Consider the following 12,313-nt stretch of genomic DNA (forward strand, 5'->3'; position numbering starts at 1 on the left):
ATGGCTAAATACTGGCTAGAAATGTAACTTTAGTCAAAATCTGTTAGTTTTAATGATGACAGGCTCTAAGTTAAAAAAGTTCTTACCTTGCTTGTCTGAAGTCACAATTCCACGGCATGTCAGTGCTCAGTGAAGCACTGATATCATTCATTTTAGAACTCCGCCCCTTCACCCAAGTTCATGTGAATATCCGGTGGACATTTTTTGATTGTCAGATAATATTGCTTGAGACAACCAATACACCAGGGGTAGGGAACCTGTTCCATGGAGGGCCGGTGTGGGTGCAGGTTTTCAGGATGACCTCTCAATCAGCCAGTAACAGTGGGTTCCCAGGACTGGAGTTGAGAACCTCCGCTTTATTATTGGCATGACTAAGAGGTCATCCCAAGAACCCACACCAGCACTTCATGGATCAGGTTCCCTACCCTTGCAATACACTACAATACACTAACAGGGCCAGAAGAGGTTTGGATATGCCTTAGTATGAATTTCAATTAGCAATCATGAAAATGTAACTCTATACCATGATGATTTCCATCCTTTTTCAGCACGGAGTGTTTATACCTCAGCTAACATCTCAATGTCTCTCCATCCATTTACTATGTACGATGTCATCATCTGGTGATAGATTTGCTTATAAAAATGATTTATTTGAAAGATTTGCGTCATCAACCATTACGATTGCCTTTATGTTACACTAATGCACATTAAATTCAGCTTCTACAGGTACACAATTTCCATTTAGAATTCCTCAAACTATAACACTGAGTCCAAGCTATATATCTTGAGATTTGACCCTCATGTCAATCAGCATTACACTGATCCAGACCTGTCCACTTAACAGTAAATGTCAGGTACACCTCAGATACCTCACTTCACACATTCTACATAAACATATTTTAAATAAAGTTCAGTTGCTCTCATTCATACAAGATCATTTTATTCTTAGCCTGCTTAGAAAATTGCAAAGCAAAGTCAATTAGCACTTGCTTAAAATAATTAACAACAAAAGGACACATATTGGCAACATAATAATAGAAAGTTATATGTGCCTTTGAGTCAATTATCATTTAATTTCAAAGACATTTAAGTCAATCATCAAGACAGTGAAAGAAAATATGAAACTAATTTAAACCAAATTAATTATTTTTTAATTAGTGCATTTGAACATTTGATTGTTACTGCAGTCTACAGTTATTATCATGTAGGTATTACTAACATGTTTTGCACTTAAGGTTATTATGAAGCAAAGCAGGAAACAGGAAGCGAAGACTAGGGAGGAGATGATGGTATCAAGGGAGCTGAATTCTATCACACATAACTAAACTTATCTCTCTGTGTAAAAACGCATAGAATCTGTGGTGGAGCCGCCAAACTGCATTTTTAGCAGGTCATGCTTTCATTCGGACACTTTCTGACACTTCAGTATGGGTTTTGAAGTCTTCAGGTCAGTTTTAAAAGATTGTACTCTTTTAGCATATTCAAGCTAAAGTTCCACTTTTACAGTTTCTTTTAGTTTTTGCTCTTCAATAAATTTGTCCCAATCTGTTTCTTCCTGCAAGAAAAACAAAGATATGCAGATATATATTAGTACATGTAGCTTAAAAAGGTTATGGACAAAAGACAGGGAACAACCTAGGATATATACACACCCACACACACACACACAGTTTTGTAATTATGTTTTTGTGGAGACTCCATTTATTTCTAAGAGGAAAACTCTAACTCCAACATGACGACCTTCACCCCTACCCAGCCCTAACCATAGCCATAAGTAATCAAATAAAATATGAGACTTGTGGCATTTTTAGTTTTTTGATTGCATTCACAGATGTTTATGTGGACCTGAAAAATGGTCCTTACAACATCAAAATAACAGGTTTTTATTACATTGTGGGGAACATTGTCATCACAATGTAGTACAAACCTTATCCACACACACACACACACACACACACACACACACACACACACACACCTACCCTTGCCTTCACATCTTTGGCTAATTCTACTTGTTCCTCTACAAACGTAATAAATTCTTCCAAGGTCCTCTCTCCGGAATAGGGAATCACCTGTGCAATTTGTGACAGAAAATTAATAGATCACTCTTTTGAAAAATCTATTAATTTTAAATAAATCATTTGCAGCATCATATTATCCTTTAATAAACAATAGGCACATCTCTATGGACTGCACCAACCTTCTCTGAAAGGACAGCAGGGAAAAATTTGAAGGAAGGGTTACGCTCAAGGAAGATGATGTTGATGTCATTGGCTGTGGTGTCTATTCTGGCCACGACCACACTCTCATGATTCTCATACACCTTCCCAAGCTTTTCCCACAGAGGAAAAAAAGCCTGGCTTTCTTTACACCAAGGAGTATCTGTACACATGCAGTGTATATGGACAAAAGAATAATGACAGAGAAATCTCAAAATTAACATACAGACATCACCTTTTGCACTATTCTGTTCAATACTATACTAACATATACTACTTTGTAGACATGCAATCCTGTACGGGGTAGTAGTTGGATGCAGGGCTGGAGAAAGGGTCTCACAGCCGGCTGGGGGACCCCCTAGGTAATATTTGTCGACTCAGAGAGGGGGGCTTTATAAATTGTTGTGAATTTTGTATGATTGCCTCTCGTTATAATTTTGCTGGCTGGGGGGGAGGGGAGGCACAGGGGCAAATACCCTTCAATGCCCAGCCTCTATCAGTACTGGTTGGATGGATGTATATCTTTATAGAATTCAATATTCAGTGGCAAATGTGCCATTATGTTTACCTGCATATGCAGCAATAGGTGCAATAATATATAATTCTAGGCTTTGCAGTTCTATAATATACATGAAAGCTTAATTAGAATGGAGAATTAATTGGTCATACATACAAAACATTATGAATACATTCTTCTTCTCGTTGAAGGCAACCTTCTCAAAGTTCATGCCCACAAGTTCCTTAACAGGCTTCTTGTCCCAGTTTTTAGGAACTGGTTCACTTTGTAACTTGGGCTAAAGGTAATAAAAGAAAAAACATCAAGAATTCCGAAAAGTAATTCAACTAATTAAAGCAAAGGCTTGAGAAAAACCATAAAATACCTTTGCTTTCCCAGCCAAGTAGTGCAGGCAGTGGGCTCGTACATTTTCTGTAGTTATGTCCCCTGATTGCATTTGGTACTGTACGCTGTCCGTCATGTTCACTATTCTGACCATGGGCGTTTCCACGGAACGGACTCGGAAATACTCCAGCATGCGTCCGTTCCTGTTCTCGTTTGTATTCATCAACACGAATAAGACCTGGAAAAGTGGAGTATTTCACCAGACCAAATTAAAATCTCTATGTATCTTTATAGAAACATAGTGTCACGCTCGGAATGACGGGTGCGCTGAGCGAGCGTGGTTGGGGCGGCTCGAAGAGCAGTAAAAGCAAGTTGCAGGCAAGATGCGGGACGAACAGGGTTTAATGGAGCGATCGGGACAGGAAACAAGGTACAGGTATCACGCAACACTTTCAATGACAGACAAGGGGTTAATGCAAAACAGGGACTTAAATACACGGAACAAGGCAGAAAACAAGACACGACTGGGCACGATCAGGAAATCACACGTGGGTAATTAGGGGGCGTGGCACACACGAGGAGCGGTCGGGCCGGGCATCACACATAGCGTGTGAAAACAGACATTGTTCTTGTTACTTTTATGATTGCCATTATTACTTTTTAGAATTTTAGTTAGTTTTAATTTCACATGGTTTCCATTTTCACAGCTGCATTTTTAATAATAATGTGATTTAAACGAGGAAACAAGCAAACAATCAGTCAATCAAACAAACATACAAATACCTTGCCCTTGAATTCAGCTGCGGTTCTTTCAAAAGCCATATAGGTTTCTTCATAGTGTTTTTCACTTTTGTTTGCAAAAAGTATGGCATGGCTGTTGATCACAGAGTTCAGTATTCTTGCGGATGTCTTGCATTGACACCATCAAAAAGGGAATATAAAACCATATTCATATGTGAACAGTGTCTTGAAAAGTCATGCTTCGGTTTCTGTGATGGTTTGCGTGACATACATACCGTCCCATTATATTCAGTCACTAGATCCATTTCATGCATTCTAATGAACTGCACAAGATCCTCCTTGGATGTGTGGCTGGAAATTTCATACTCTTCTGATTTTGTAGACTGGAGTAAAAACAGGGATATTAAAAATAATATTACATTATGAAAGTATTCAATCTAACACTAAAATTATACCTAAATGTAAAATGTAAATATGTAAGACAACTTGTAAGGGGGATCCAGGAATATTCCCCCATGAGGAATTTTCAGAAATTCCACATGACAACTAAACTACCATAAAGTAGAATTATGTTCAGTATTATGCAATTACATGTAAAATCCATCCATAAATTGTACTGAAGCCTGAGAACCAATTCTTAAACACTATGACATACAAAACAAGAAATAATATTTGCAATTTATTTTTACTACAACTAAAAAAAGTGCTCCAGGACACAGGACAGCTGTTTGAACTTACCTTTTTAAACAGCACTATTGTTTCCTTAACAATTTCATACTTAGAGAATATGTTTTTATTTTTAGTCACTCCAAAAGGCAGATCAGGGATATCAGTAGCAGCGTCATAAAACACCTCCACTGTCCCTTTATCAAGTTCCTGTCATGATAAACAAGTCATACAAATGTAAATGAGTTTGAAGCCATTTCTTGGTATGTAGTGGTGCTTTAAGTAGAAAAAGTACCTTGAAAAACCCGATTATCACCAGATCATCGGCCAGAAGGAAAGTCTCTGACTGCGTGGTGTTTTTGATCACCTCAGCACTGCGGCCTGTCCTCCTCTTTAGCCATGTGATAATATGATCAGCACTTCTTAAAACTAAGATGGGGGCAGGAGATGACAGGTTACTACATTATAGCTTATAGCTGCCCATGTGACAATAAGAATGTCTGCGATGGTGAGGTACTGTATAGCATTTTCCATTCATTTACCTGGGCAGATAATTGGATTTTGTTTGTCACCTGAGACATAAAATCTCAGGAACGGAGAGGCAGTCACGTTAAGCTCTTTGGCAAGCTCTTTCTCCTGTGAGACGTCAACGCTTCCTAAGCGTATTTTTGATGCCTCTGTCTTGAGTTGAGCTGCAGCCTTGGTGAAATCCATCGTCAGGCGATGAAAATCCGGAGTTAGCGGAGCTTCTGAAAGGTACACAGGGATATTTCAGTAATGTACCTTACAGAATCTTCTTAATGACCACATTATAGGCCATGATATGTTTAGATGTAGAGAGGGCCAGCAAACAGAAATTTCGTAATATGTAATCTGTCCGGCAAGCTCAGCCCAATGAGGACATTTTGACGTGCAGCGGTGCTGTTGTATGATGGGACAAGTCATCATGTTTTTGAGGCATATCAGTATAATTTTAAGAAAGGAACAATTATCAGGCCAATCAGATACACCTAATTACCTTGGGCATATATTGCTGCCATCAACTAATCACTTCATAGTTGAATGTATGTGATATCAACACAGGTCTCGTTGATCCAGAATTTGCTGCTTGGGATCAATAAGTGTATATTTCTGTTGTATGTAAAATAATCAGCCTGTCCATCATTTTACATTTGAAATGTTGTATTTCATTTGCCTTTTAGAACTGATGTATTTGCGCAAAGTTTTTGCACACCAAAGTGTTTACCACTTTTCCATGTATTTCATAAACAGCAGATTTTTTATTCTTGCTAAGCACTGGAAAGTTGAGTGAACAACTATAAATGAAAGTAAAATAAACAAGTTTCCTTTATAACACGGAAAGAGTATGTAACAGTGCATGCCTAACATCCTATTGACTGGGTGTTTGGTGATGACAGTCAAATTCTAGGTTGCCCTTGAAATGCACTAGTTGAGTGTTTCATTTCATGAAACAGAGCAGAATTTGATGTCCCTTGTAGAAGGAATGCCTTATATTTTCTCTGCTGTTATGATTGTTATAGGAGGTTACTTTGATGAACCAAAGATATGACATTTTCTTGCTAATCAAGGTACTCAAATGGTGAATATGCCGTAAGTTTATTTATTGGCCAAGAATATTGAGTGTATTTTTAGTAAATGTTACAGTAAGTGAATAACATGCAAATGTAGAAAATCTCAGTGTGTGCAAAACTTTTGACTAGTAGAGGATAACGACTCATGTATCTGTTTCTATATTTTCATTCATTAGAATAAATAGTGACATACTGTAGTAGCATGCTAGCATTTATCTATGTCCTTCTGCCTGAGCTTATCAGATGTAAAATATAAATGGCCACACCTCCATTAATCATTTACTGAGTGTGCATTTTTTAAACACACACACACACACATACATATATATATATATATATATATATATATATATATATATATATATATATATATATATAAAACACATATGTATATATAAAACACACATATATATATATATAACACACACACACACACACACACACACACACACATATATATATATATATATATATATATATATATATATATATATATATAATAAGCCATTTTATTAATCATGCAATCAGAAAAAAAGACATCCCTAAATTTGTGCAAGTTCAAGAAGCAATAACGTTTACAGAAAGCATATGAAAAAGATAAGACTTAAGGATGTCCCATGTACTCACGGAAACTGACGAGCAATTGCTTATATTGTTTGAGCGCCTGGTCAAAGTTGCCTTTCTTCAGAATGAGAACACCCTTTTCCTCATTTATGGGGCTTTTAGCGGTTCTTTTGTGTTTGGCATCTTCTGTCTGATTTTCAGAAGTGACACAGACTGCAGCCACAATAAGTAGGCAGGCATGTAGTGCCTTCATTGCAATGGAGAATCAGGAAGGAAAAAGACCGACGTTCTCAGTGGCGATGGTTATAACGAAATGAAAGAACGTGTTCCTCTGTGATTGTTCAGTTACCACGTGGGAACGCCGAGGTTATAACTGATAATGGTATGTACTTTGGTAATGGACTTGTCTTATCACTTAGGTGTTTGAACTGAACAAGGTGACTGTAGATGACTTTAAGATGTATAAAACATGTTCATTAATTAATATTTGTTCAAACATGGGGGGGGGGGGGGGGGGGGGGGGGCTTGTTATCGTCCAGCATAAAGCAGCACATAATTGTGAAGTGGAAAGAAAAATGTTAAGAATTTGTGAAGTAGAAAGAGAATTATACATGCTTTCCAAAATGTTTGTCAAATAAAAACCTGAAAATTGTAGCATGCATTTGTATTCAGCCCCACTGACTCAGTACTTAGTAGAACCACCTTTCGCTGCAATTACAGCTGCGAGTCTTTTGGATTATGTCTCTACCAGCTTTGCACATCTAGAGACTGCAATTTTTGCCCATTATTGTTTGCAAAATACCTCAAGCTCCATAAGATTGGACGGGGAGTGTCTGTGAACAGCAATTTTTGCCACAGATTCTCAATGGGATTTAGGACTGGACTTTGACTGGACCATTCTGACACATGAATATGCTTTGATCTAAACCATTCCACTGTAGCTCTGGCTGTATATTTAGGGTCATTGTCCTGCTGGAAGGTGAACCTCTGTCACAGTCTCAAGTCTTTTGCAGCCTCTAGCAGGTTTTCTTCCTGAATTGCCCTATATTTAGCTGCATTCATCTTCCCATTAACTCTGACCAGCTTCCCTGTCCCTGCTGAAGAAAAGCCCAGTTGTTCAGCTATTTAGGAAACCTTAATTCATCTGTCTGACAAAATTAAATATGCAAGAAAGTAAAACTTTCTTGCATATTTCTGTGGAAGTTGCTTCCGTGTGACGATCATCTTCAATAGACTCTCTACCCCACTTAAGTTGCTTGCTCCAAAATTTTACTTTGTAGGATGATGGGGCAGACTCACCATAAACTGCAGTCACGAGTTCATGGATCTCCTTTGGTTTTTTCCCTTCTTTTATGAGGAATTTTATCACTGTATGTTTCTCCAAATATGGCATTTTCTTACTTGATTTGCATGTCCCCGGGTTTATTATTATTATTTATTATTTTTTATTATTTATTATTGTTTTAATTTTAACACAAACTGAGACAAAACATTGTTTTGAAAATTTATTTTTTATTTTGAACATAAGTCTAGGTGGGGGGTGGCATGGTGGTGCAGTGGTTAGCACTGTTGCCTCACACCTCTGGGACCCGCGTTCGAGTCTCTGCCTGGGTCATATGTGTGCGGAGTTTGCATGTTCTCCCCATGTCATCGTGGGGTTTCCTCCAGGTACTCCAGTTTCCCCCCACAGTCCAAAAACATGCTGAGGCTGATTGGAGTTGCTAAATTGCCTGTAGGTGTGCATGTGTGAGTGCATGGTGTGTGAGTGTGCCCTGCGATGGGCTGGCCCCCCATCCTGGGTTGTTCCCTGCCTCGTGCCCATTGCTAGGTTCCAGACCCCCCGCGACCCAGTAGGATAAGCGGTTTGGAAAATGGATTCATGGATGGATGGATTTCATTGTCCCAACTTTGTTTCAACACACTTGCTACTTTCTTTCTTAGTCAGGTAGGTAAATTATTAAACACCCCTCGCATGTTCTGCACCTGTCCATCTTCGTTTGTTCCAGTCATCACTGTATTTTAGTTGTTGTCTTTTTTTGTTCTTTAGTCAGTCATTGTATTATGTGCCTATGCTAACGTTGCTCTGTTTGGTTTCCCTGGTTCTGCTCCATAGTTGTGTTGTTAAGTTGTTTAGTTTGTTAATGTCTTTTTTTCCTGTTTTTTGTTTTGACATTATTGGTCGGTTTCTTTTGGTATATTCTCCCCGATGTGTTTAGTTATATTAAAGTTGCCCTGTGTATCATGACCTTAAGTCCTTCCAAGAATGGAACTTTCAGTATTGCCTGATTACCATAAAATTGTAAAAATACAATTTGGTTGCGACAACTAATCGATCATGTTGATAATCATCGATAATAAAAATGGGTGGCAATGAATTTTGTCATTGCTTGCATTTTTTGCCTGTTTGATGTGTAAAAATGCATATAATGACATATCAACATTTGTGTGTCAGTACTGGTGTTCTGAGGAAACATGCCTAGAGTATAGTTGCCTATAGGAATATGTTACCAAGAGGTTCTGTGCTTACGCTGATCACAATCTATGGTTCATTTTAGTTTATTTTTCCACGCCCATAAATCTATGCTAACTTGGTGTGGAAACTTCAGCTGGTGGTGACTAATATCATAAAAGTCTAATTTTCATTGCACCTGTCATGATCTGTCGCATCTCCTAATCAGGCCAGCAGAGGTCGCTGCTGGCCCGACGTAACCCTACTAATTCTCCCCAGCTATGTCTCATTGTTGATGTTCTCCTTGAGTTCTCCAACCTAATGTTTTAACCTCATACACCTCTCCCTCATCACTGATAACTGTATAAATGTACCGGTTTGCACGTTGTTCCCCGGCTTGGTCATTGTCGTCATATGTAAGGTGTGCTGTATTCCCCAGATAAAGTTCTCCTCTGTTCCAAAGCTACTGCATTAGGGTCATATCTTTCCTGACCCAACACACACAACAGAGTAACTGAGCTCTGCAAGTGATCCAGCAGCTTTTCCCATAAGCTGCTCAGACTTTACTTGTCCGTCTGCTCCTTGGAGTCCACACCTGGGTTCTTCTGAGGATTCTCACTGCTCCTTCACTCACCAATCCACTGAGCAACAGCAACCTGCATGAGGTGGACGATACCTGGGACTCCCCCCGCCCCGAGCTACAATCAGTCTGGTTCGATAGCAGGAAGGCTGGGTCTTGTGGATCCGGAAAACTTCAAGGACCTTCTGCCCGAACTGCTACCCCCAGAGTTTGACCTTTTTACTCCTTTAGAGAGGACCATTACTAGGAATCAGAGAAAGAGCTGGAGGAGAAGGGCAGGATGCCAGCACCAGGCAGTATCTGACTTGCCTGCCAGGTTTCTGTGGCCAGTGCCTGCCGCTCCTCCCATCACCTCTTTGCTGCTTGCTGCCGATCAGATAGATAGATGCCTGAAACTCCTCAACTGACTCCTTTTGTCCAAGGTGCATCGGCTCTACTTTGAGCCCCTCCCGAATGTCCAAGCTTCTCACCCTATTTCTAAGATTGAGCCCAGAAGCCCTGTAGAGGAAACTCATTTCCCCTGCTTGCATCTGCTATTTTATTCTTTCCGAGATATTTTATTCCCGAGATACTTAAAAATCCTCGGCTTAGGTGGCAACTCATCCCCCACCAGGAGAGGGCCATCCATCCTTTTCTGGTTGAGAACCATAGACCCAACTTTGGAGGTATTGACTCTCATCCCGGCCAGCCCACGCTCAGCTGCAAACTGCCCCAGTGCATGCTGCAGGTTACAGATAGATGACACCAACAGAACCACATCATCTGCAAAAAGCAAAGACGCAATCCTGATGACCCCGATCTGGATCCCCTCTGCCCCTTGGCTCTGCTAAGAAATTCTGTCCATAAAAGCTATGAACAGAATGCTTGACAAAAGGCAGCCCTGCTGGAGTCTAGCACCTTCCATGTTGAAGAGGTGTGTCAGTCAAGACAGCCCAACAACATCAAGTTTTCTAAAACTCAAGGCAAATCTCCTCCACCCCTACTTCTTCAGCCTGACAGCTCCCTTTACTGCTGGTTTCCAACACAGGGATCAGGGATTGCCACTGCGACAGGCACCAATCAATGTCCCCTGACTCCGTCAGGATTTATGAGAAATTCTGCCGGAGGTGTGAATTACAGCTCTCCCTGACAGAGGCCTCCATCAGATGCTCCCAACACCCCGTCACTGTGCATTTGGGTCTACCAGGTATGGCTGTGTATTGTTGTAGAGGAGCTGCGTGACAACGTCTGGGAAAAATAATCACTATTTTCTTAAAAAGGAAAGGAGCACAAATCCTAATTTTTGTGGCACAAAACAGGACAAATGTAGCACTAACCAACCACCAGATTTTTAATTTGTGCTTTTAGTTTATGGTGGGCAGCATGGTGGTGCAGTGATTAGCACTGTTGCCTCACACCTCTGGGACCCAGGTTCGAGTCTCCGCCTGGGTCACATGTGTGCGGAGTTTGCATGTTCTCCCAATGTCGTCATGGGGTTTCCTCCGGGTACTCCGGTTTCCCCCCACAGTCCAAAGGCTTGCTGAGGATAATTGGAGTTGTTAAATTACCCGTAGGGGTGCATGTGTGTGTGAATGGTGTGTGAATGTGCCCTGCGATGGGCTGGCCCCCTATCCAGGGTTGTTCCCTGCCTCGTGCCCATTGCTTCCGGGATAGGCTCCGGACCCCCCGCGACCCAGTAGGATAAGTAGTTTGGAAAATGAATGGATGGATGGTAGTGGGGCCAGTTTCACGGAGCTTAATTAGCCACTCTTATTTAGCCTTCTCCCAATATGTCGCCACCTGCTGGTGGAGCTAATAACTGTACCTCATATTTGTGGATTTTTTCTGGAGATCAGCCGTGGTCCGAATTGGACAACAATCCACAAATAAATAGAAGCAGAGTCACAAATGTCGTATGATCCACAAATACAAAGGAAGTGACCCACAAATGCGCAAAACCTGTTTCAGGTATACAAATCACTCTTTCACTTTATACAACATGAATAAAAATACATATTTGCAGATACTGATGCATTTGTGAATATTTTTCTACAAATCAATTTTTTTCTACAGAAAAATACACAAATAAATAGGATCAAAGTCACAAACGTAATGTGATCCACAAATGTGAAAAACACATTTCATGTGTACAAGTAGCTCCATATTTTTGTGGATATGATTTTACACAACACAAATTTAAAAATGTTCCACGTTTTGCTTGTAAAAATCACTGAGGATGTAGGCCCCCTTTTCTTGCTTGATGAATTAATTATAGGTCTTGGGCCGAAGTGCATAATTTCTTGACCTGGGACCAAATGATGTCAATGGGGGCCCAAGAGTGAGGATGACAGTCTCTCCGTCCCATTAGTCTCCTTTTCCAGATAATATCCTAAATCATCTCAGCGCCACTCCTCCGGCCGCTACACCCCTGCCTGCAGCTCCTGCGCCCGAGCAGCCGCCTCCGCCCACTGCTGCAGATCTGCCCGAGACGCTTTTGTCTGTCCTGCCACCTGCTGCAACTACACCCGAGGCTCCGTCCGCACCCGTGACTTTAACCCCTGTGACTCCAGTCTCTCCAGCTCCAGTGCCCGAGGAGGTCCCAGATGCCCCCACCACCGCTCCTCCCTCCTTGGAGGTAGAGGAGCTTGAGTGGGACCCCTCGGGGGTCCTCCTAGTGACTCC

General features: G+C 40.7%; 1 protein-coding gene across 1 annotated transcript; it reads right to left on the reverse strand.

The window, feature by feature from the left end:
• Nucleotides 1-1,128: 1,128 nt before the first annotated feature.
• Nucleotides 1,129-10,556, reverse strand: zgc:136472 (uncharacterized protein LOC678514 homolog). Its single transcript, XM_049014311.1, has 13 exons — nucleotides 10,550-10,556; nucleotides 10,311-10,414; nucleotides 6,687-6,813; nucleotides 5,010-5,216; nucleotides 4,763-4,896; nucleotides 4,540-4,677; nucleotides 4,077-4,184; nucleotides 3,844-3,969; nucleotides 3,101-3,298; nucleotides 2,893-3,013; nucleotides 2,201-2,382; nucleotides 1,983-2,072; nucleotides 1,129-1,555 (listed from the first exon to the last, which is right to left on the reverse strand). Exons 1-13 carry the CDS (start codon nucleotides 10,554-10,556, stop codon nucleotides 1,487-1,489), a joined length of 1,611 nt encoding a protein of 536 aa, XP_048870268.1. The 3' UTR covers nucleotides 1,129-1,486.
• Between the last annotated feature and the right edge of the window lie 1,757 nt (nucleotides 10,557-12,313).

The sequence above is a fragment of the Brienomyrus brachyistius genome, chromosome 5 (assembly GCF_023856365.1).
Source record: "Brienomyrus brachyistius isolate T26 chromosome 5, BBRACH_0.4, whole genome shotgun sequence".
Lineage (NCBI taxonomy): Eukaryota > Metazoa > Chordata > Actinopteri > Osteoglossiformes > Mormyridae > Brienomyrus > Brienomyrus brachyistius.

Bases quoted from the DNA above. Each gene is read 5' to 3' on its own strand.
- zgc:136472 (XM_049014311.1), bottom strand. The intron at 4,897-5,009 runs GTAAATGAATGG...CCCCCATCTTAG, and splicing joins AAATCCAATTATCTGCCCAG to TTTTAAGAAGTGCTGATCAT. The intron at 2,383-2,892 runs GTATGTATGACC...GCATGTGTACAG, and splicing joins GAATGTATTCATAATGTTTT to ATACTCCTTGGTGTAAAGAA.